The following is a 26,822-nucleotide window of genomic DNA, read 5'->3' on the forward strand; positions in this document are numbered from 1 at the left end:
TAGCGCTTCTGCATCGCAGTTAGGAGACCCAGGTTCACTTCCCGGGTCCTCCCTGCGTGGAGTTTGCATTTTCTCCCCATGTCTGCGTGGGTGTGCTCCGGTTTCCTCCCACAGTCCAAAGACATGCAGATTAGGTGCATTGGCAATTCTAAATTGTCCGTAGTGTGTGCTTGGTGTGTGTGCCCTGCGGTGGGCTGGCGCCCTGCCTGGGGTTTGTTTCCTGCCTTGTGCCCTGTGTTGGCTGGGAGTGGCTCCAGCAGACCCCCGTGACCCTGTAGTTAGGATATAGCGGGATGGATAAAATACATTATAGTTTTTTTTTTCCTGGTAGTTTGGTGTTGCAAGCTTTAATACAAATAAATAATAATAAGTGAACAAAAGAAAAGAAGGTATAATTGTATGTGTGCTTAATAATGGAGACAGATTGCAGGTTACATAATAATTGGTTACCAGCCTGTTGAATTATGTGTATTTAGTACTGCTGTTTATTCTGTTATTGTCACGTTTTATGATTATTAGGAAAACAAGATTCAAACAATAAAGCACAGTTCAGTCAAAATAATTCAATATAGTTAAACAGACTGTGCCACTTCTGTATTAAGGGCTAGTGAGAAGCTAAGTAAGTTATTATTGGAATACTTTTAAAAACACTCCTTTGCCTTCTTAAGCATTTTTTTTCAAATCAATATTATTTGCTCAATGTAATTCCCTATCTAAAAAAAATTTCATTTTGTAATATATGAAAATGTCTTTGTGTTGGATACTACAAGCCTATGGGGCTAGATTTACTGGCCCTACAGTGTTTGAAGTTTACCCTTTGGTTTGTATGTACACGTGCAACCTGAAGTTTGAAATTTAGCAATAGGGCTTGAAGGATACAGCTATTTATTCTCAACGTTAAAATGAGGAATGCCCCTTTTTCTTTTTCTAAATACCCCATTGCACTTCTGGCTCAAGATTTTCTCAGTTAAGGATATACAGCACAAGCCAGCAAAGAGGTATGCATTGATCACAAGACATTACACTGATCAGAATGGGGCAGCATTTTGATCCTTAATCTTTGCTGAGGAGGACTCCCTGATGGTGTTAAATTTGAAAATGATTGTCTTTTTTTCCTCAAAGCCATTTGTTTCAAAACTGAAGGTATAGCTATTTCAATTTGTGCAGTTCATAGCCTTTTATATTTTCCTGGGCAGCTTTTAGTTTGCCATTATTCCATTGTTTGGTTTTGCGACATAAATGGTGCATAAACTGCACATCCAGCTGTTCATTAACAACTGCAATCCCCCAAATGGGCCTGATCAAATGTTTTCATACCCTTGAATGTTGGGGCTGATAAAATGAACACAAGTTGAGACACAAAGGTTCAGATTATGGGAGAGTGTCCACACCTGTAACCTCTTTGATTGTAATCAATGTCAGTGTATAAATCATCAATTTAAATTCATGCAGAATGGCACTTACTTTGGATACCAGGCCACAGGGAAAGCAAAAGAACTGTCAAAGGACCTGCAAGAAAAGCTTGATTTGTATAAATCAGTAAAAAGATATAAAATGAGATCTGAAAATGCCTGTCAGTAACCAGTTCAAACTTTGATTAAAAAAGTGGAAAGTAAGGGGTCCTGTTGTTACCAGGTCACGGTCAGGTAGACCAACCAAGATTTCAGTCACAACTATTACAATCAAACCCACAGACCATGTCAGTTGAGATAAAGGCTTCTCTGAAAACAAGTGGTGTTGCTGTTTCAAGATGCACAGTAAATACTTGAACAAAAATGGGCTGCACAGTGGAATTGGAAGAAAAAAACTTTTGTTGTGCCAACACTACAAAACAGCCCCCTTACAATATGCTAAACAGCATCTTGACAGGCCTCAAAACTTCTAGAATAAAGTCCTTTGGAGTGATGAGACCAAAATTGAACTTCATGGCCATGATCATAAATGCTATGTTTGGAGAGGATGCAACAAGGCCCATAACGAAAAGTACACCATCCCTACTGTGAACCATGGAGCTGAATCTTTGTTGTTCTGGGGGTTTGTGAGCTACAGCGGCACAGGTAACTTAGTGAAAAGTGATTGCACGATGAATGCAGCATGCTACCGGAAAATACTGGAGGACAACTTACATTCATCAGTCCTGAAGGTATGTATTAGACATACGTTGATCTTCTAACATGATAGTGATTGAAAACACAAGGCCAAGTTGACCCTTCATTGGCTACAGCAGAGAAGAATGAAGGTGCTGGAATGGCCATCACAGTCTCTTGACCTCATTGTCATCGAACCAATTTGGGGAGATCTCAAATGTGCAATTCACGGAAGACAACCCAAGAATTTACAGGACCCGGAGGCTTTTTGCCAAGAAGAATGGGCAACTCTTCCACCTGAGAAAATCAAGGACCTCATCCACAACTATCACAAAGACTGCACGCAATCATTAATACTAAAGGGGACAATAAACAGCATTTAGAACTAAGGGTATGTAAACTTTTTAACAGGGACCATGTCATTATTTTCCATATTTTGTTTAATGGTTTTGCTATTCTGTGATGCCTTATAGTTTAAGTTGGATTCCATTAAATGTAAATGAAATGTCTTTTGCTTGATCAGTCATCTTTTCTTACAAATTCTGCCAGGGTATGTAAACTTATGAGCACAACTTTATGTCAGAATATCATAAAATGTTTAACTGACACATGGGGTGTCTATTTTGGAATAGTATTAATAATTTATTCTCTGATTATGAAAAATGTATTGAATTCTGCTTCACACAGAGACTTTTTTTCCAGTTTAGGCAATATAAGACAATACTTTACCATTGAATTATGGTGGGTTAAGATTCTTCCAGTTATGTAAAATGAGTTGTTGTGCAACCAATGTAGTGTAAGATGTCACACTTTAGATTTTTAATTGCCTAAGTGTCCCATCTTATGTTATTCCAAACATTTCTATTAGATTTGGAATAATTTTAGATCCAAGGCTATCTGAGAGGTACGCAAATATTTTAACCAAAATGTTCCAACTATAGTGTACTTGTCTAAAATCATATGATCTTCTTGAAGAGTCGTATTTACTACTATTAATGTATGGTAAACACATATTAGTTTAATAATCAATTATAAATCGTTCCTTTTTGAGTATGTTTGTTAATGACTGGGCTCTGTGACAGTCTGGTTCCCCATGTAGGTTCATTTTCTGCCTTGTACACAATGATATTGTTATTGTCTTCCCCTCATACTTTCCAGAATTGGATTAAGTGGGTTTATCAATGTATACATGTATATACAATGTATATTATATTAATGCCATTGGTGTGAAATGAGGTAGAGTAATGCTATTTGTGACCGTGATATTAAATACTGAGGCATTCACCAAACATTGCACTGGGCAATTCATTTTTGGTGCTTCTGACTAGGCAGCGAAAGAGAGGATTAAAACTTTTGCAGCTTTGTTCTGGAGAGTCTTTAGCTTAATAATTTATAAACACATATAGAATTACCTTTTGGCAGTTTTACTAACAGAATTCACATACTGTATTGGTTGGCCTCCTATTAATTCAGTGCTAATACTTTTAAAGATGCATAGTATTTTTGTAGTATTTATGATTTTGTGATGTATTATTTCACTTAAAATGTTTTGAAATAGGGAACAAAAAGGGTTAAATGACATATAATCATACAAATTTTCTTTTTAGTCTAACTTATAGTAGAGCGGTGGTGTACTAAAAGAGAAAGAAGGTAGTCTAATATTTCTTGTGTTTATTTTTTCAGGTGTACTTGTGCAGATGGGTTTGAAGGTGAATCGTGTCAGATTAACATTGATGATTGTGAGGACAATGATTGTGAAAACAATTCTACTTGTGTAGATGGAATCAATAACTATACATGCCAGTGTCCACCTGAATATACAGGTGAGTCATTGTCTTTATTCGTTAATAAAAAAATAAAACTCCTTTTTTTGTTATTTTTTAGATTTATAATCACACTGCTGCGGTGGGCTGAAGTCCTGCCCGAGGTTTGTTTCCTGCATTGCGCCCTGTGTTGGGTGGGATTGGCCCCAGCAAACCCCCGTGACCCTGTAGTTAGGATATAGCGGGTTGGATAATGGATGGATGAATAATCAGACTGCATGAATTAAGCAAACTTTCAAATTAAAGGTGTTGAGTGAAGAAAGACATGTGACACTATTATATTATTTTGAAAGAAATAGCACATAGTATTTAACATACTGTTATAAATAAGTACACTTTTTAAATAAAAAATACAAATGATAAACACTTTGAAATTATTAGTAGTTTTCCATTCTCAATATTTTATATTAAATACACTATTTTCAACAACACATCCATTCTTCCATCCATCAATTTCCAAAACCTACTTAATCCAATTAACAGTTTCTTGAAATGTACTTAATTAGCAATAATTGTAAATTTACATAAAGTAAATTATTAAACTAAACTAGCACATTAAATCCCTCATAATCAGTTTCTCTCCGACACACTTGTTAATTGTTAAGAAGTTCTTATCTGGGTAAAGACTGATTTATACTTCTGTGTTGAGCCTACATCCCTACATCGTAGTTATACACAGAGGCTACACAGTAAGTTATGCCTTCAAAAGCAGTTTATACTTGTGCACCACTCCACACTGCAGGTACATGCCTGAATATTAGTTGGTGGTGTTTGTAACACACAAGAAAAGCAAATGATCCATTAAAATGCAGGCAGTTTTTACTCTTCAGTATCAGTATCTCTTACTACACATTTTCTTCCATAGGCAAATGCATTTGTCCCTCAAATTTTTCCATTTTTTCAGATATTTGCCGACTTCCAAACCGGAAGACAAACAGAAACATGTTTCAGGATATATGTAGTTACGAAATTGACCAATCAAAATTGTAGGGGTCTGCATAGTCACATTTTTGAGGCAAGCAATGGCATAGTAACGACATAGGCACAAAGCAGTAGTATAAATTAGCCAAGTGTAGTGACAGGTAGTGGTCACCAGGCAGAGCGCATTACATTTATATCATGGTAATTCAGAAACTCTGATCAATATTGTGATGTATAGCTTGATGATATATATTATTCTCATAATGAAATCCAGTATTTCATTTCTTTGCTTATATAGATACATGTTTAAGTTCATTTATATAATTTAGACTATTGCTAGAAATAAATTTGTTCTTATAAATACAAATTTGTAATGTTTTCACAGTGTTTTCTTTAAATATATTAAAGAATAAGTATTCTAAGGTTGCAACTATCTTTACTTTGGCAGTGACATTTTCTATATCGCAATTAGTTATTGATAGAAGTAGAAAGAAAGAATGGAAAGTATGGCTACAATAAAGAAAAACAACTCAGCGGAACACCAATTGAATTGTGTGCCACTCCAACCAAGAGAAACAACTCATACCTTCATGACACATTACTTAAGTTAAATCTTGTTATCGTACCTCTTGCCCACTCGTGCTCCCAGTCTCTTGAAGCCTAGTGCTCAGCTCTGAACATACAGTTGATTTTCAGTCACAAAAGACTTAATAGATATTAAGGTTTGGGAGTACCCACAATGCCTTTATCACAGCCAATTCAGCCTGAAGGCAAAAAGGCAGGTTTAGTGATGGATGCCTACTGAGTGAAAGTGGATTTGTGTATATCCATTTCCACTTGTAACTGACCCCAAGACAGCAATTGCACTACATCAGCAAACTCACAACATGGTGGAACATAATATAAGTATATTGATAAATATGCCCAGTGGCATCAGATTTCCACTTGATGCTTTGTGATAGTACTATGTGCAATACTGCAGTACCTCCCCTGCCTAATAAAAAATGAAGGAAGGGATAAAGATTGAAAATGTGAAAAAATTCCTGAACTTATATCAGAGGGTATATACCAGGCTGGTCAGACCATCATCACTACTGTTGTAACACAATTATATATTTTTTCATAATTGATTTGCATTTTAATTTGCTTATTACTTAGGTATTCCATATACGAATTTTTTGAGAAATGAACACATCATGCACAGTCTTAAAGAGTGTGGGAATTTTAACATACGATGGAATTTATTTACACATCTTTATTTAAGAATTGTGGAATAATAACCAATTATAAAAATTAAATATATACACAATCAATTTGCAAATTTCCATCATTCTATCCGTGTAATGTCCATGTGTCTAAAGAGAGTAAAGTTAGGTTGTGATGTGCTAGTACTTCTTCCCTACACTATTTCATCCCACTTGTATTTCCTCTTACTGCTGAAAGGACTATCTCACCCATTAGTCAATAGTAAAACTCTGTTTTCACCCCAGAAAACAAATTCTTCTCTAGAAATGTGTTTTTGTTAATGCCATGTGTTAGTCGTTTCTTTTATGTTTGTCTTAGAAACTACATGTGCCCAATTTTGTGTCAAATTATATGCTTTGTCTTAGTTATTAGCACCTTGAGCATGGGAAAGCCACTATATATATATATGTGTGTGTGTATATATATATATATATATATATATATATATATATATATATATATACACAGTATATATATATATATATATATATATAAAATGTATTATTTGTATTATTATTATTTTTAAATTATGATGTCATGTTTATCTAATGTTACTTTTCACAACTTTATTTCTTTCTACCGAACCCACAATAAATTGACAAAAATGTCAGTATATATAGTGAAAGTAGAGTCAATCAATTGTCTTTCAGTCCACTTATGATGTATTACTGTATGCAATTTTAGGGACACACTTAACAAAGTAGTGCTATATACTTACCTATATAGTGGCCAATTAAAGGGGTTTTGGGAAATGCACAAAAAAGTATCTTGTACATTACGCACATGTATCACAATGTTGCTCATTAATCTCTAAGAGTCATCATTTTCAGGACACGCTTAATGCTTATTTAATACTTAACAATCAAGTCAAATCAAAATACACTTCAATTTGAATATAACAATAGATGATATCAAAAGGTATTACTTATAGTTATATATTGTAAGCACTGAACAGAAGAACATATGACTTGTTAAAATAACATAGGAAATGTGAAAATAATGAAGAATAAGATATAATGAACACAAGAAATAAGAAATATTTCATGTTTCAAAGTCTGCATGGTCACTGCTGCGTGCACTTTTTCATATAAGACACATACCTTTACTATGTTAAGCTATCAGCTTATTTAATATGACATTTCATGTTTTTCTCAGGTAAATGTGTAGCTAGAATACAAATCACAATCAATATTTAATATATTTAACTGTGTTACTACTTTTTTCCCTTTAAAAGAAATTAAGGAATAGTAATATTACACATTACAGAAGGGTGTGGACTTTTACCATTGGGTATCATCAAGAAGAGTGAAATGTTGACTTTCAAAAGCTTTCCATGTTTCTGATGCAATATATTTTAATTACTGTTAAACTGTATGTAGTTAACCTGATATTAGCCTTTATGCCATGTTAACCAGTGGACATTCAATCCATTGTGTACTGAATGCAAAATAAAAGAGAATCTTAGGGACAGTTTTAATCTGGTCTTTATTCCCGTTGTATTCTTCTCACTGTTATCTAAGCAAATAAATGTGAAAAGTATTAACACCTGTTCAAAAAAGTACAATATCAGCTACTGCGTCATTAGTAATTTCTTAGTTATCAAGAAGAATGGCTGAATTAGAGTTGAATCTGATTCAGTGAAGAGCTTCTTTAACAGCTTGATTTATGTCTCCTGATGAAGCAATAGTCCACTTTCACTGAAGCTACCAAGGACCATCATAAGTCCACCTATGTCTTAGGCACATCCTAATATAAAAGAGCGTTAAGTATATATTATTCATATAAAAGATTAAGATCCCTGAATAGCAGCACTACAACCAACACCTTTGAATATGGTATATGTTAAATTTCTTTTTGACATAATTATTGAAATTATTTGTGTGCTCTTATGCTCAAATATATTACAGTATAACAGTGGGCTGGATTCTAGATAACAGTCAGTGAGAGTTTCACTCATGTTCACCTCACTAGTCCCTCACCAAGGTATTTCATATGTTTCTCGAAGACTTGCAAGAAGCCTTGTAATAAGATGGAACCTTACACTAGTTAAATGAAACAATGCCTGAAAGCAACTTTCTTTTTATGAAAAATAATGTGTAGCCATTTAAAATAAGAAATCAACATGAAGCAATGCAAATTAAATAATGGAATAAATAGACATTTGAAATATCAATGTAGAAAATATACTAATACTTGAAATATGCATAAAATGTAAATGAAATGTGAATGGCATCTAACAATGTAAAACACTACATGATTAAAATATTGACATATTGAAAATATTGTTAAAAGTTTATAAATAAGCAATAATGCAAAAGAAGGGAGGTGTTGCAAAGACAACTGTATGAAAAACCGGCAATATTTGTACTAGTGTCAAAAGTCAAAAGTTGAGGAGTATCGTAAATTAGTGGTGAAGGTATTGGAGCTAGGTGAAACAAACAGTGGTAGAAAGTAAGATAGTAATGGAAAACTGAAGAAATACCATCAGGTGGAAAAAAATGAAGGACTATAGCCACTCTGTAGTGGCATCCCCAAACTCACTCTAAGCTCTAAAGTAACTTTTTAATAAAGCATTACACATATCAAAACCTTGACATGTCCATACACAGTCCATATTGCACGTCTTTTGCCAAACATGGTGGGATGTTTAACTATAAAGCTCACTTCTTTCTGCTGGACACTTTGTATTTCCCACACACTTGGACATAACATGGTTATAACATTCCTTATAATGTGCTTTCTGTCAAAGATGATTTGCACATCAAGGGAAGGATATCACTTTTACTAAATGCTCTCTTTCGTTTTCCATCTCTTTAAAATAAAGCCATCCTTGCACATCCAATCAAAACACATAAAAAAAGCTACACTGTTACAGTAATATCTAGCTGTAGTCGTATACATAACTTATAAAGAACATTTGAATATTAAACTTGCAAAACTACAATATTTAAATTAATGTTTTATCTGTAAAATACAATCCAACATTATGTTTTAATGGCTGCCAGTCCACTGCACAAACTAGTAATTGAGCAGCGTTCTGATTAAGTACCCATTCTAATTGCATCCCCCACAACATTCTGAAAAGAGCCTCCAGGATGGCATCTTAGAGTAGTCAAGATTTACACTTCTGTTGTCTGGAGAAAGTGCATCTTCTTTGCCTTTTAACAGAGGGATGAATTATAAATGTCCTGATTTTAAATAATATATTTTACTACTTACTCTTCTCTTAGTTTATTGTATTTCATTCTATTTGTGTTGTGTGTTTAACTCTGTTAAGGAATATTTCACTGTTTTAAGAAGATAGCTTGTAGTAAAATTACCTTTTTTCTTCTGCCAACACAAAGAATACAATATAAATTCAACCATTCCAAAGCTTTTCACCATCTCCTGAGGTGATTAGCAGATACCCCACTTCTCACTCATGATTGCATGTGTCACTGTTTTCAAAAAAAGTCATTGAGAGTCCTACAAGCTCTTCTTACTGGTGTAAGTCTTTTCTAAAACTGGAACAGTATCTCGAAAGGCATTGTGCCAATTATATTTGATTCAGTTACTTTTGTTGTGTACCACCTCTTCAAATATTGTAAGCTTTAACTTAAATCTCAAAAACATAGGTAACAGACAACCATGTTTCTTAGTTGTACTGGTAAACAAATTATGTAGTAAGCCTTAACTTAGATTGTATTAAACATGCACACATTTGTGTATAAGCAAGGATGGTGAAGAAATATCTGCATTTGACATGCTGCAACTTGAAATGAGCTTAAGGAAACCAGTTCAGAAATTATTTATTAAATGTGCTGTTGTTTAGAAAATATTGGTTGAATATCTTAGATATAATGACTTGACACCTCATTAGTTGTAATACTGAAATGGTAATTTACAACTGATCCAATTCTAGCAGCATGGACAAAAATAATTCTGGCCACATGATTTATGGCATTTTTAAAATTAATTTAAACTGGCTGAAATTGCTTGTCATTTACTAAGTAACCGTGTGGAAATGAAATAATAAATTGCATGATTTCATAAATAGCCATGGGTGTATAAGCTTGGCAGCAATCTGCACTCCAATGATGTTGTCAAATCCATAAATAAAGTAACAAGCTATTTTCAACATTCAAGCATGTAACCAATAATAGAACTTGAAGGACAGATAAAATTGTAGTCCCTCAATACAGTATATATGTAACACAAAAACAGGATTCAAATTTCTCAAAATCCTTGGCAGACATCACATTACCTTTGTGATATATGCTGCATTTCCCTTGTACTGTAGAATTAATCTCCTTGAAAAATTTGTGCCACATAGCATTGTTTAAACCTCTTTCCTTATATGAGACCTTACTATAATTAGGATTTATTATTATTATGCATTTTAACATTTGTACATGATTATTGCTGTGAGTGGAGAAATAAAACAAATTTAAAAAGTTGCATATGGTGGTTTCTGACCTTGCTTTTCTTGTTTGGTGCATGTTCTTGATAATGTACAATGTCTTATAATTTGCTTAAATGTCTGCTTTTGTCAATTGTTATATCGCTTTGCACTCGCATTATCATGCATTGCTCATATTACAATGTAAAATGTTTTCGTCTCTTCTGTCTTTGTTACTGCAAGCTGCTAATCAGAATGAGGTGGAAAAAGGTTAGTTGCCATAATTTTATATTAATATATTTTTTTTTCTTTATTTCTGCCTCTGCATCGTTTCTGTTACTAGAGAGCATGGTCATCAGAGTCCACCATAGGCACTGCTCACTAAAGATCAATAAGAAGTAACCCATGTAATTTGGGTAAAGGATCTATATATATATATATATATATATATATATATATATATATATATATATATATATATATATATATATATATATAATATGTGTGTGTATGTATATGGATTTATTTTTTCTAAAGCAGGGTCAATATTTACCATGTTAGTCGCAGTATGTGTCATGGTCTCCAAACAGACATTGCCTGATCTTTACTTAATATTCTGCTTTATATAACTAACTTTTTAAATGGCAAAAATATGTAAGCCTTGAAAGATGACTAGCTAGTTTTACATTAACTACAGATGATATAGGTTTTAATAACAAAAAATAGAGGAAAAGAGGCATCAGAATTTTTAATGGTAAAACTAAGTATAAAGCACAGTAAGTAAATAACTGCAAAGAAGGCATGGGAGTGCAATATTTTGCAGTTAGCTTAAATTGTCTGTTATATACCACATTGTCTAAAATAAGAGATAAATTCTTGTAGCATTTTATATATGCATCCTTGCAAACAAAAACTATATTTAAACATAGTGTACACCCCAGCAAAATAAACTCTTCTTCAGATGATTTTACACCGGCTCTGTGGATAATACAGAGAACTATCCCAACCTCTGTAATAACAAAATGAACAGATATATGTCTATAGCATTGAATCAAAGAAAGAAACACATGAACTGATTTCAGAATTACTAGTTTCATGTACCCTGCAGCAACCAGTGTGTTTGTGCCACACCACTGAGTAGCTAACAGTATTATTCATGTCCATACAAAGAACCATAAGTACCTACTTATGCAAGTGGGTTTATATCAGTGGTTTAATGAGTGATACTAACATATTTGTAAATTTACATAAAGATGTTTGATTGCAATCTTGTAAAAAATGCTGAAATGTTATTAATTGATTTCCTGAGTATGAATAAATATCATTTTGTAAATGTGATCAATTATTGTTTAATTGCAATAATGTACTTGGAATACATATCATTTCAGAGTTCATCAATGATCACCTGAGGTCCCTTGCTGTTTATATTTACCATAACATACAGCCTGTTTAATATGCATTAATAACGATATCTTGTAAAACTACTGATCATCGGTCCAAGATCTTTAATCAAGTTTATAATCAGTAGTTCTAAACTCTTAAATCCTCTTCATATGCAGGAGTACTGTGATCTGTCCTCAATTCACTGATAATGAGCTTCCTAAAAGTACACATATTGTCAGTAGGACCCTACTGATTTATTCAGATATGACTGATATGTAACAATAATATTAATTCTATAACAGCTAATGCTGTAAATGGGACTTCTGACATTTAAATGTACAACAAACATACTCAGAGTTATAATTCTTTACTTCTGAGTTCTGTTCCCTACTATTTTGCTTCTGATTTCATAATATAATAAAGTGCTATCTGTAATCTAAGCTCTAATAATCTTTTCATGTATAAAAGTATATCTGCATTTGTTTCAAGTTAAAAATGCATTTTTAATCTTGCATTAAATTTTTGAAATTTCTAATTAGTAAATTACATTATTAGTGTTTTCAATACTTTTCTACTATTGTCCAAATATTAAATTTGCAAGTGGTGTATTCAACAGAAAAACAGATACCTGTTAGTATACATTAATGAGTTTCTAAAATTAAACAATGCACCCAGTTATTGCAACTAATAGTAACATATACTGTATAAAGTGGCTCTTATTCTTTGATGACCTTTATAATTAATCTTTCATTGTCCTCAATACTAACATGTTAAGTAAAACTAAGTCATCCAAAATATAACAATGTTGTAACTGAAATAAATATTACGTGCAGATTAACTTGAAAAAAAAAAGTTTACATTCATGTTGATTTTAAAGAACTTGCCGTGAAATTATGACAGCAACAATACAGTGTCTGAATACTCTACAGTATGTTTAACAAAGAACAGAAAAGTATGACTAGTTATGCTGAACTTGTAAGGGCACTAGGACAAAGAAAAAAATGTAGTAAATGTTATATTTGAATTTAAATGTCAGTGCACATTGAGGAATATTTCAATAGAGCAGCACACTGAACCATCCAGTGGCAAATTACTTTGTTCCTCCTTATCATTGTCCAGAAGTGAAATAGCTATTTGTGATTGCTAGTACACATTACTCCTTAAATATTTTAAAATGAAATAAAATTCTTTAAACATATTGAAATTTTACCTCCTTCACTACTAAGCTTGGTTGCTGCTCATTGATTTTAATCTTATTGTCATAACAGTGTTCTCTCTGTGTTAAGTCACAAACGATAACATACGTTACCGCAGACCTAGCTAATTCATCAGCTGGCTGCCTGCATGACTGTGCAGGTTCCAATGTTTTCACTCAGTTGGCACATGGTTGAGGGAGAAACTACTTATAATTCATCATGTGAATCCCTTAAGGGACTTCTAAGTGTGACTAGCATTAGAGATTCAGAGTCTTGTATGTAATTTCAAAAAGTCTCTTATTAATGTATGGCATCCTGGGAAACAAATCTGGCATGCTTTAGAAACAGACACTTAAATGACAGTGTTCTTTCTTAAGATTTTTCAGCCGTTTAAGGTGGCATCTTTACAGCTTTGTTAAGCATTATATTTGTGTTTAAGACTGCATCTTTTAAAGGAATATTTCAAAGAATTTACCACCTTTTGCAACATACTTTAAATCCAATAGTGGGAAATAGAATTACCTCAAATCAAGTGGAAATAATAACATTATCAACACAGTTTGTTGCAGTGAAGACTATGACTCTGTTTTCAAAGCTATTTGTGTTGACGCTGTCTTGAAAGATACTGGCAGAGTCAAGTTATATTAAAATATTGTTATGATGTTTGCTTGGCCAGAGTTAGATTAGCTAGTTTTGAATAAGATAAATGTGTCCTGTATGTTCATCTCCTGCTCAGAGAGAAGCAAATAAGAGAGTTATGATCATAACAACCAAATTGATGCCCTTTGTTGGCCAAAAAAAATCCCAGTGTTTACATTTACAATGGCCTATTTCTAGACTTCACTAAATACAGTATGCACACAGTCATTATTTTGACATACCTCTAGTCTATTTTTAAAATAATGTATCATTATGCCAGTCTGATTGTAATTTCTTTTATTATTTTTTTGTTTTTTATCAAAAGGTGAATTATGTGAGGAAAAGCTAGATTTCTGTGCCCCAGAACTGAACCCCTGTGAACATGACTCCAAGTGCATCCTGACACTTAAAGGATACAAGTAAGTGGGAAGATCATATGATGCTCTTTGTTTTAAATGTTTCTTATTAATTGTTGGACGTATTACACATTTAGAAACTATCAGATTTATTTTATTAAACCACAGAAACATGATTGCTATGGTAATCATTGTAATCATTCCCTAACAGTAATATTTACTATTGAAATGGCTGAATTGGTACATTTATTCTGTTATTGCTTCAGTTGCCATGGTAACCTTTCCTGTCATTGGGGGAGCGTCCGAATTTGTCACCTGATGGTAATTGCAGCAGTAGGTTTAAACAGGAGCCCACTTTGCCATGTTTTTTATCTGAGCTGTGAATGAAAAAACTTTGCTAAACCTTATGGGAATATTTGTTTTCTGGATTAATCTCTTGGGTCCATGACTTTTGTTTTGTCCTTCTGATCTTGATTTTAATCATGCTACTGTTTCTGCACTTTTCAGTCTCATCATTTTGAACATTTTCTGTTTTGCATTACTTTCCTTATTTGCCTTTAAAAATCTTACTAGTTTCTGAACATTACATGTATTCTGTAATTGTGAGTTATATTTATTGCTTCAGCACAGGAAATTTGCACATTACCTCTATGTCTGTGTGGGTTTTCTCCAGTATACTTTGATTTAGTGTAAAGGCTCTTGTGTGTCCCAGTCTGCACTGCCAGTTCTTCTCAAAGTTGCTGACCAAGCATTATAGGGCACTGTTCCAGCTTTGTTTTTGAACCGTGATATAGAAATTGATGTTAGGAGGTAAGTCCTCAACTACCTCTAAAGAAGCTGTTTGTGGAGCTTGCCTCTTCTACCCAAACCAAATGTTTAGCTCATTTATTTCACTTTTTCTTGACAAGTGTTTGCCAGAATTGTGGCATGCTATTGTGATACATGCTGCAGATGCACACTTTAACAAATAAAAATGTAAGGATTATCCTGAATGATAGTCCAGTTGTTACCAACAATAGAATGAATCTTGAAATTTCTTATTGTTCTACTGAAGTGGACCAGGAGATACCTAATAATCTTACCAGTAAGTTTAAGGAGTTCGTTATAAGCATACTACTTACTAGATTCAGGTTCCTTCGAATATACCCAAGCTTTGTATACGTGCTACTGCCAAAAAGGACTAAATGAAAGACTGGAGGAATAAATTAGCATTGCTTTGAGACTGGTACTTTTAACATGATGGGTGTTTGGTGCCATAGTGAACAATGCTTTACTGATGTTACACAGCTGATTTTTATCTACCGTATAGCTTATTCTTGATCAGAGGAGAGGAGATTAGATTATGTTGCCTGGACATAATTAATAGACATTAGGATGAAATGGACAAAAATGCTGTTTGACATTTGTGAAAAATGCTATTTGTACTGTATTTGTGTGCTTGAATGCAAAATAGATTCTATTTTAGAAACCTTAAATGCTTTGTAAATATTAAAAAAGAACATGTCTGCTTACTGTAATCCTTTTTTAAATTAGATCAAGCAATACAGTGTATTTGGACTTTGTTAACCTTCTTTATAGTCATAGTCTTTTTTAATTGTTGTGAAATCCTATTGCTGTATTACAAATCACAAGAAAAACCTTAGAGCATACTTTTAAAAATATTAATAATAAACTTGTTGAGCTATTTTCATGTATAATTTACTTTACAGGAAATATTACAGCATTCCTGATGAATTAGTTAATTGCTGGAGGAATACACGCTTCTTTAATTAATAGGGAATTTACTCCTCACTTTTAATGACTATAATTAGAGGCTGCTAATAATATAGTGGTATTATAAAATGTTCCATGCAAGTTGCTTTTAATTTAATAATGTCAGAGTAATAAGTGCTGTGCACAGTGTGAAGGAGGCCCTACAGATAAATATGAGAAAAATGCTTAAAGGAAGTTACAGTTGTCTTGAAGAAAAGCTTTCCATCAATTTTAGTATTTTATACATATCACATTTCACTTTCTCATTTTAGATGTGAGTGCACACCAGGTTATGTTGGTGAGAAATGTGATGTTGACTATGATGACTGCAATGAAAATAAATGCAAAAATGGAGCACAGTGTATTGATGCAATAAATGGATATACGTGTGTATGTCCTGAAGGATACAGGTAGGCCTTCATTTTTGTACAATTACAATCTGAAATATAGAGTACCATCTGATTGATATTGACATCATCCTTGCTTTGTGATGACAAAGTGCTGAGTGTTGTGTGTTACATCTGTGTAGGAGTTATTTAAAATGTAACATTTGCTCCTAAAAGAGTTTTGTTTTTGTTTGCCAGTAAGGGGTCATGCAGGGATTTTTAACATTTAGAAGGGTTTTGAACCATTTTTTTCTCTGCCTTGGCATAAAGCTAGCTGAGTGAGGGCAGCCAAGCATAGAGCACTGCAACAGCACAGGTTAGAAATCATGCAGCAGTTGTAAAAACTGATAGGACAGTAAGGAAATAACCAGCATTGTTTCTGCTAATAGTAAATGTATACTTGCTTCCTTAGTGAGAAGTAATTATAGTATAAAAAGGGTTACTAGGTAAAGTAGCACATAGGGCTGATACCAAAAAAGATTAGCACTAGTAAAAAACAATCACATACAGAAGCAAGCAGGAGAAAGGGAAAGATAAGTAGCTACTAACGAAGATATACAGCAGGCTTGCAAGGAGTGAGTATATTATGGGAGCTTAAGAGACTAGCAGATGTTAAGTAACTATAGTCATTCTTTTAAACTCATTTCTTTGTTTAAATCGTTAAATTTAAATAATGCAACGGGTGATACCTCTTAGATTGAGAAATAATCCGAATTGTAATAATGGCTCCAATACAAAGCCAAGTCTGTTTGATGCTGGACCTTTTGAAGGTTGGCATGTTCAAGGCCTACCTTTAAGAGGCCTACATCTGTAGAAGATGCCAGCTGATACAGCACCTCAAGCTCAGGTTCATGGAATTTGAGGAGGAGGTAAATAACCTGAGTTACAGTAGAGAATTGGTGGATCTTACCGTGGTCTCTTTTAGGGAGATAGTGTGAACTCCCAAGATGGTATAAAAAGAGACTCCAGACCGCAGAGGTAGAAACAGAGATAGATGGGTCACAGTCAGACATAAGTGCAAACTAAAGGGCTCACACTGTCCAGGGACATCAACTCCAGAGTTGGAGGTGTCCAACTATTCGTAGGACATTAATAAGATTAGATAGTGACTCTAATAGCTCTGAGGTGGTAGGCAGGTATGGAGAGACCCAAAGCTTCACCTCAAAACCAGGTTCCAGAAAGAGACAGGTACTGGTAGGGGGTGATTCAGTCATTTGGAGTTTAGTGATGCATGTTTACTCCAGAGATAAAAGAGTTTTGTATGGTGTGTTGTCTTCCGAGTACATGGGGTGGAGACCTCCCTGGATGAATGGATATCCTCCTGGCCAAAGAAGTGGTAGATCCAAATGTCATTGTCTGTGTTGATACAAGTGACTTAGGTTAGGGCAGGCTGTCAATTCTGCAAGCTAAATTTAAAGTCAACTTTAAATGTAAAGAAGCAGAACTGACAATGTGGCCTTCTCTGAAGTTCTGCCTGTGTCACATGCCAGTCCAGGAAAGACTGAAGAAATTAGAAGGTTTATTATATTTTTCACATCTTGGTGTATGATAGAAGGTCATAGGTGTGTAACATTGAGCCACTAAGACTCCTTCTAACGTTTTTCTGTAATGAGGGGTTATATTTGAACCAGAGGGAACCAGTGTACTGGGGAGGCATATAAGAAGATTAGGTAGGGATTGTTTAGACTAGGGTGTGTGAAAGTTAGGGAATGAGGGCCAGGAATTTAGGACCAGCCAGATTTATGCCTTTACAAAAAGAAACAAACAGTAGTGTAAAAACATATGCACAAGGCAATATGGAAATCTTTAGTCCAATGTTAGAAAGCCAAAGTCAAATTAGTAATACCTTAAAAATCACTTGTATTAATGCTATGAGTAATAAAAATAAAACAAGTGAGTTGGATTTGCATGTAGCTTAAAAACCTAGCTAAATCAAAGAGATGGGAATGATTATAATATATATGATTATACTATTTCTAGGAAGAATAGGCAAAACAGGAAAGGGACTTTGACAGAAAAAGAGGTGTGGGCAGATTTGTAGCTGGTGAAGTTTTAATATAAGTAAATGTAAGATATTGCATGATGGAAGTAAAAGTGTTATATTTGAATACACAATAGGATTTTTGTTATTTGAAAGTGCACCTAATGAGAAGGACCTAGAAGTCATAGTGCACTCATCACTGTCATCCAGGCAGTATACAGAAGCCATTAGGGAGGCTAATAGGGTATATAGCACTATACGTATGGTACAAGTGAATACACATTGTGCTTCAGCTATATAGTGCACTAGTGAGACCTCAACTGAAGTACTGTGTGCAGTTTAGGTCTCCCGGCTGCAAAATGAATAAGTAGTGGTAGGAAAAACTCCAGAGAAGAGCGGCTAGGCTGAAGTCCAGGACTATAAGATATGAGTTATGAGGAAAAACTGAAGAAGTTGAATCTTTTCAGTTTAAGCAAAAGAAGACTGAGGTGACACGATTCAAAAATTTAAAATTATTCATGAAATTAGTACATTGGATCCCAGCTGTTACTTTAAAGTGGATACTTCCAGAACAAAGGGACATAGATGAAAACTTGTTAATATTAAGTTTTACACAAATCTTAGGAAGTTTTTCTTCACACAGAAAGAGTAGGACTTGAGGTGTTGGGCTTGCGGCCTTTACCATAGGCAGCAGAATTCACCTCTTCAAATATCTTTAGCAAAACTTGTTGAATGGAAGAACTCCTTTTGGTTTCCTTATAGTCCTGGCTGATGTTTATCTCACATTGCAGACCTCAAACAACTTAGTTTCAAGAGACCTGTGACAACTAGGGAGCATTCAACTTCATTCTGGGCCATAGTTTCCCACCTTAGCATTTAAAAGTGTGCCGTGATGGCCAGAATAGATATTTTTCTCCCTTTCATATCTCTTGATGAACTTTCTGATCTTGTTTTTTTTTTAATAGTGGACTCTTCTGTGAATTTCCTCCTCCAATGGTTTTGCCACGTACAAGTCCTTGTGACAATTTTGAATGTCAAAATGGAGCACAGTGTATTTTTAAAGATGCAGAACCAAACTGCCAGTGTTTACCAGGATACCAAGGAGAAAAATGTGACAAGCTTATTAGTGTGAACTTTGTGAATAAAGAGTCTTTTCTCCAGATTCCATCTCCAAATATCCACACTCAGGCAAATATCACATTACAGGTAAACTCAAAATTTACTATAAATAAATGTGTAAAGATAAGATTAACTTTTTATGATCGGCACAAGATTAAAGAAAAAGGAATGCAAAATGCCATTATTATTCAAATTTGCATGAACAAAATAAAAATTTACATTTTTGTTATTACTTGATATTTGATATTTATTTTATTTGATAAATATTTACTGTAAGAGCAATACTCACATATGAACTGAGTAAAAATATAAAGCTAAGGAGACATGGTAGCTTTGGTCATAGAGTTGGTATTTGGCATGTCAGACTTCTTAACGTGTAGATTCTTATTTTAAAGACATAATTGAAAATCAAATATATTTTAAAAAGCAACCATTTGTCTTCAAATAGCAGATTCCTTATTAATTCTAAGTTAAGGCTTTATCTTACTATGAAATATTTTCATATTCCAAGATGTTTTAATTTCAATGACATAGCTCTGATTTAAAGTAAAGAGTCTGCCAAAATAGTACCAATGCTTTCTTGTTTAAACTATCCACAAACAGTTTCCATTATTTTAGTATATTTTTATTGCTATGACTGTCAGGTTTTATCTTACAACTGTTGTGTTAATGGTAAAGCCATATGTATGTTAAGAAAAAAATACTCGGCTACATTCCATCATGTACATATATTTATTTTTTAATTTTATTTGAAGAAAATTAACATTTCATACAATCAGATGAATCTTTTACAACAAGTGACTTCTTACTCAAACTAGAAAAACAAAGATAAAAAAAATGTTTTGATTAATTGTGTAGCTAATTTATACTGCGGCCCCAAAATGCAGAAAATGAAAAAGGTGGTGCACACAAATTTGGAGGGTGGCAAAATTTACAATATTTTACTAGGGGTGGCATCAAACCATTATGCACTTAAAAGATTGTAACAGAAGCAAAAGAACAACACTAATTTTTGGAATTGTCAGGCACTCCACACAAGTTTGCTGTCTTGCAGAAGGGTTTGGGTAACGCAAACATTTTACAAGATGATCACCCACAGTTAAAACCTCACATTCTAAGTTGAGGAAAATGACTTTTTTTGGCCCAAATGGCTAAGGTGTTGTTCACTCTCTCTGCATTTGTGCTCTCATCTGAGTTAGGAAAGACCTCCTACTAGGATGAAGGCTATAAGAGACATGTTCTCATAGACACACAAACACCCACACTTTGTATGTGTCACAGTTAAACTCCCTTCTGTTTCAATTGGCCATGGGGCCCTCATATTCATGCAGGCCTACTCTTGGAACTTCAGCCTCCTCTCATGATCCAAAAACATTATTGGGGATTACAAATTGCTGCATCGTAAATTAACATGGCCGTGGAAGACACTGTTTTCCCGTTATAAGTACACTTAGAGACTCTAATTTTTAAGGATCTTTTTTTAACTACAGCTGCAGCATTATGAGTATAGTAATCCCCCGCCTATCGTGGAAGTTACGTTCCAGACCCACCCGCGATAGGTGAAAATCTGCGATATAGAAAGACCAGATTTTTTTATGGTTTAAGCCTTAAAATATCCATCCCACACGCTTTAAACACATGTAAACTTATTAAATCGCACTTTGTAAACACATATTATATGTGGATGTCGGGCTAAGGATATGAGTAACATCTCTCTATTATAAAACATTTTAACTTCACGCAAGACAAGGCAGTGAGACAGGATAAGAGCTACTGTACAGGCTTTTAAATGATTGTCACACAGAGTGACAAGCTGAAAAAGCATCTTGGTATACACAGCACAGAGCCATCACAAAGTCCACTTCTCCTTAGCGTGCATTCAGCACCACATCCCAAATCACAACACAAAGTAGCAGGAGTGTAGCGCACCTGGAGGGGGAGGGGGGTTTGAGAGAAGCAATTGTGACCAGATCCGAGCACTTCTCCTTAGCGTGCGTTCAGCCGTCACACAATAACCCGTTCTAAATCCTTGCCTGTCAGGTTAATTGGCAAATGTAAATGGAAGCAAGTGCTGCCCAATTTTTGGATGGCTTCTGCCTTGAGCCCATTAATGACTAAATGGGCTGCATCCATTGACAACCCAGAGTTGAATTAAATGGGGTTGAGATTGTCATGTTATGCTAGTGTGAAACTGTATTGGTGACAATATGAAATAAGTCTGTAAAATAAAAATTTATTTGAAGTGGCTCTTCGCAATGCGGTCATAGAATAACACATTATTATAAGTTTATTTTTATATTATCTGCTAAATAAAAAATAAACAGAATTTGTAAATCTTGAGCAATCTTTTCCTTTTAACAGTTAACCTATTTTAGTTATCACTTACAGTTTTTCACTATTCCTTTAAACTATGTAGATTGCTACAGATGAAGATAATGGAATTTTGCTTTACAAAGGTGACAAAGACCACATTGCTGTTGAATTATACCGGGGACGAGTGCGTGTCAGTTATGATGCTGGCTCTATTCCTTCCTCTGCCATCTACAGGTAACAAATGAATTAGCCAAGCAATTTTGTTTATTCACTTTTTAAACACTTTGTTTTTAATAAAGGCACTAAAAGTTATTTTAAATAAAGCTAAAATAATCTAATTTCAGATGTGTAAGTCCACGTTTCTGCCATTTGTTATACCTCATTCTAGTTTTGTATGTTTATTCCTTACCACAGAAATCAAGCAATGAAAATTTGTACCTCTGTTTTTGCACAGTAAATCCCTTGTACATTGGTACATTACTTATTATGCATTTTAAATAACCCCTCTTCACTTAAAGATTACTTTACTAAGAGGTCACTACATGGTAAATATATTATGCTATATATATAAAAATACACTTACACAGACAAAACGGACAATGTACTTCAGACACTACGAGACAGTGGCTATCTCTCTCCCTTGCTCTCTCTGTCTCATATATACAGCAGATGGAGAGAGAAACAAAAAAATACATCTATATAGTAATTACAGCACATACTGTATGTATATTTCATAAGCAAACAGTTGAACTGTTTTAGCCAATAAAGCTACAAAAAAAGTTTGAAAGATTTATTATATAAATAAGAACAAGGGAGACGCACAAAATGATCAAATAAAAAGAAGCAGTACTTCCTTTCAACAGCTCCTTATATGGCTTCAAGTTGCTGTCTTCACCTGTGTCCCCCACTTGCCTGCCTTAAAGTGCTTCAGTACACAAACTCCAGTTTTCTTTCACCTCTCTACAAATGCTGGGCTACCAGCTTACTAAAATCCTGGTGAAACATTATGTGCTGTCCTCAAAACTGCTCCTGTCCATCATACCAGTGAATGCCCCTGTGTTTTGGCCCTTAAGGACACTAAGCACTGTCAAAGGGCATACAGCCCACTTGCATTGCTCAGTGTTTTACACTGGCAGATGGCATTTTCTGTTGCTGCCAGTGCATGCTGCTTTCTTATGAACTCTTTAATAGAGCAATCATTTACTTCTAAATTATTATTTATTGTAAAATTCTAAAAAGGCTTATTTATATGTTGTCTGATGTAGAAATATTTATACCATAAAAAATATTTTTCAGGTTATTCTGACATATGATAATTATTCTGGTTTTTCCAAAGATAAATGTTCTGTCTTCATAAATTCAGGATAGTGGTTTTGACGCTAAAATAAATTAAAACTATCTTTGAAATATATTCATTATGCTTTATTAGTGTAAAAGCAATTTTCCTTTCCTATTTTAGGCTTTCTGGGTCCTTTTTGTTTGAAAAGTGTCATAACCTTGTGTCAAGTATTTCATTATGGAAACATAAATTATATAAAACATAGAAGACTTCAAAGATAATTTACCCTTTAATAACAATAACCAGTTTCCCACATTAGATATATTCATGTCTGTAATCCATCTAGCCATCCATCCATACATTATCCAACCCGCTATATCCTAACCACAGGGGTCTGCTGGAGCCAATCCCAGCCAAAACAGGGCGCAAGGCAGGAAACAAACCCTGGGCAGGGCGCCAGCCCACCACAGGACGTGCACACACACACACACGCACCCACACACCAAGCATACACTAGGGACAATTTAGAATCGCCATTGCACCTAACCTGTTCTATGTATTTCCTTTTTTTATTTTGTAGTGCGGAGACAATAAATGATGGGAATTTTCATGTTGTGGAACTGATTGCTATTGACCAAACACTTTCGCTGTCCATTGATGGAGGAAGTCCTAAAAGCATCACCACACTGGCTAAGCAGTCAACACTTAGTGCTGACTCTCCTCTTTATGTAGGAGGTAAGAATGATCTTAGCAGGACAGAGCACTACTGATTTTGGTTGTTCAGTTGTGTATACTAAAAGAAATTAAACAGTTATATGCATTAATAATTGAAATGTGTGTACTTCAGCTCAAGGTTTTATGCAAGCAGGCATTCATCCTAATATATAATGTTAATGTTCTGTATAATCATCAGCAGTTTCCAGGATGTCACATTCAAATACACCAACAGGTAAAATTCAATAGTTCATTTTTAAAGGAAATATTTTAACATTATTAATTTTAACCGTTTGTGTTCATGTTTCTTAGTAAATAATTTATTTTTAAATAAAATCCCTTTTTGACCTTACTTGTTGCTAAAATAAATCCTCTAAACTTTCTGATGTGTTGTTGTCACATCCTCCATGAAAATGGGAAAGAGAGCTACATAGAAGTTTCCTTAGGACCTTTCAAGCACATAATACAAGCTAAGCATAACCACACTTTTAAAATCAGTGCAGTACACTTTGTGGGTTTGGAAAATGAGAAGTTCATTAGTACTTTCAAATCTTATTTACAAAATAATCTTTGTAGCACCAAGAAATAAGCAATGTAGGTACAGTACAGTATATCTATTGTTTTTCCTTACTAAATATAAAACTTTACATTTATTAATATTGGCTTTAAGCCAGCCCAAATTTCAATTCTGTTTAGGCCCATTTGTTGGAATTTAAATGGCTTAAGTGTACAGTATATGTAAGTAATTTACAAATGTTTTTTCATTTTCTATTTAATCATTCATATACTTAAAAGTAACCCAACAGTACTTTACTCCACTTCTTTTTACAGTTTGGGTCACTTTGTTCAAGTTTGTTAATGTGTGTGTTTTTTTGTTTGTTTTTTTTTTTTTGCTTCTGGGCAAGCTTTATTGTGGGTCTTTGGAAAACTTTAAGGTTAGGGAACATTAATATGTGAGTTCTTTGTATTTAGCATAGTTAGGAACTAGTGGACATTATTTATCATTTCATTTTAACAGCATCACACTTACATTTTGTATTTTCTGAATTTTGTAAATGAGTTGTTAGGACACACTGTACTGTTGTTAGGGGAAGGCACTATGTGCCACATCATGGGTGCTTCGCTTTATAACCTCACACTGCATTCAATACAGTATCTGAGACTGCAGGTCCAACAGTCAGTGAGGACTCTTTGGGGTAAACACCTTTTGATTTTTAATTGACAGTAATTCTCATTTTGTTTTTATTAACCGTCTTGTGTGTAGATTTTGGTGACAGCTCACCCTCACCTTTTTTGTGACACCCTGCTTTCGTTTAATACAATTCTGCCAATTCCCATTTTGCCATTAATCACAGTTTTGCACTTCAGGCTTGGCTGAATTTAGTTTTTGATTGCAGAAATTCCACTCCTGACCTTCAGTTTTGCTTTCTGACTATCAGCAGTTCATCTTTCAAACTTTATTGTTGTTTTTTTTTTTCCGGTTTTATGACAGTATGTCTTTTATAATCGACTTGGCCTGTCTGTTCACCTGTCTGTGGTTCTGATATTTTCTGGAAATGCCAGACTATAAAATGTTGATGCTTCTTTTCAGAAAAAAAAATCTTTCACTTGCCCTTATTTATATTGTGGCCAAATGGGATGAAGCATATCATAAGCACAAGTTTACAAAGGACAAAAAGAACAGAGGAAAATGAAGGTTTTATCAGGTTTAGGCAATAGGATAATCAATAGCTGACGTTTGTTACCAGGAATAAAACAGCATGAAAAACCAACACAACAAACAAAAAACAACGTAGAATAAACTAGAGCTTAAATTCTTGACTGGAGCTGAAAATTCCCCACCATGTTTACAAGCAACCATTTGTCTGATTTTTATTCCAAATACTTGTCACATGTATACATTTTGTTGAGCAATTAGATGTGTGTTGCTCTGGTAGTATGATGCCCACTTTGCCAATTATGATGACAGTCTTGGCTTACATGAAAGGCTAGTTGCTAGGTAACATCAAGGAGCAAGACCCTGTGTTGTGTACATTGGTCCATTCTGGTATAATTTTATTTGGAAGGAAGGCAGCATGTCATATGTGAACGAGGGCCTTAAGATGTAACTGACATTTTGTTGCTTATCACCTGCATTATGTAGGTGTTGAAAAAAATGCAGATAAACACAGTAGTGTGAACAAAGCTGTAGGAGGCAAATCCCTTGTTTTCCATCTTAAACAAAATATTTCAAAACCCCAAAAAACTCTTCTTGGTGAACTTTTCATGTTGACATTGTGGAAAACACATTTTAATGTCAGTTTTGTGATACAGTATTGAAATGTATTGTTTATAGCCATTTATGGTCTTTATTATTCCTAAATTTCCTTTAGTAATAATGGCCTACATTTCTGTGAAGGAAGTGCATAAATAAAAGAGAACATATATTTGATTTCTTTCAGGAATGCCTGCTAAAACGAATGTGGCAGCACTGCGTCAAGGCCCTGGACAAAATGGTACTAGTTTCAATGGTTGCATTCGCAATTTATACATTAACGATGAGCTTCAGGACTTCAACAGAGTACCATTGCAGAGAGGAATCTTACCAGGCTGTGAACCTTGCCAGAAAAACCTTTGTGTACATGGGACTTGCCATACGACTGGCCATTCTGGGTTTAGCTGTGAATGTGAAGGGGGATGGATAGGACAATTATGTGACCAGCAAGCCAATGACCCCTGCCTTGGAAACAAGTAAGTATAATGATAAGATTTTAGTGCCTTTATAAACCAGGGAGGATTAAAAAAAAAAATGAAAATATGCCAAATGAATTTGCAAAATATAACAAGCTATTCAATAAGGATTATCTTAATAAATGAAAGTTGTAGAATATTCTGTTTTAACATATAATCATATATCAAAGTATAAAGCAGGTGTCTTAACTCCGGTCCTGGAGGGCACCATTGGCAGCAGGTTTTCATTCTGACCCTTTTCTTAATTAGTGACCTGTTTTTGCTGCTAATTAACTTCTTTTGAATTAATTTTATTTGACTTGCTCTTGAAGACTCAGACACCTTAATTTTTTCTTTTTCCTTAATTAGCAGCTAAACAATAATTAGGCACAATATGAATCAAAACATGACCAGCAAAACATAACCAACATTTTCGATCATACCATATTTGAAAATAAAGAAAGGTGAAGGTCTTAGGAATGCTTATCTGCTCAGGTCCCCAAAACATTTCAACACCGCTGTTAGAAAAGAGAAAATCAAG

At 34.2% G+C, this 26,822-nt stretch overlaps 1 protein-coding gene across 9 annotated transcripts in view; it reads left to right on the top strand.

Moving 5' to 3' along the window:
• Positions 1 to 26,822, top strand: part of slit2 (slit homolog 2 (Drosophila)) — a 273,310-nt gene that overhangs the window by 235,229 nt on the left and 11,259 nt on the right. For 5 of the 9 annotated variants that reach the window (XM_039751559.1, XM_039751561.1, XM_039751560.1 and 2 more), the window contains 8 exons: positions 3,771 to 3,910; positions 10,698 to 10,724; positions 13,998 to 14,091; positions 16,053 to 16,190; positions 19,113 to 19,353; positions 21,683 to 21,813; positions 23,439 to 23,593; positions 26,014 to 26,302. In XM_039751559.1, coding sequence (XP_039607493.1) covers positions 3,771 to 3,910; positions 10,698 to 10,724; positions 13,998 to 14,091; positions 16,053 to 16,190; positions 19,113 to 19,353; positions 21,683 to 21,813; positions 23,439 to 23,593; positions 26,014 to 26,302 — 1,215 coding nt within the window. The remainder of the gene's footprint in view (positions 1 to 3,770; positions 3,911 to 10,697; positions 10,725 to 13,997; positions 14,092 to 16,052; positions 16,191 to 19,112; positions 19,354 to 21,682; positions 21,814 to 23,438; positions 23,594 to 26,013; positions 26,303 to 26,822) is intronic. The other 4 variants (XM_039751562.1, XM_039751564.1, XM_039751563.1 and 1 more) reach the window with 1 other exon arrangement.

This window comes from Polypterus senegalus, chromosome 4 (genome assembly GCF_016835505.1).
Source record: "Polypterus senegalus isolate Bchr_013 chromosome 4, ASM1683550v1, whole genome shotgun sequence".
Lineage (NCBI taxonomy): Eukaryota > Metazoa > Chordata > Cladistia > Polypteriformes > Polypteridae > Polypterus > Polypterus senegalus.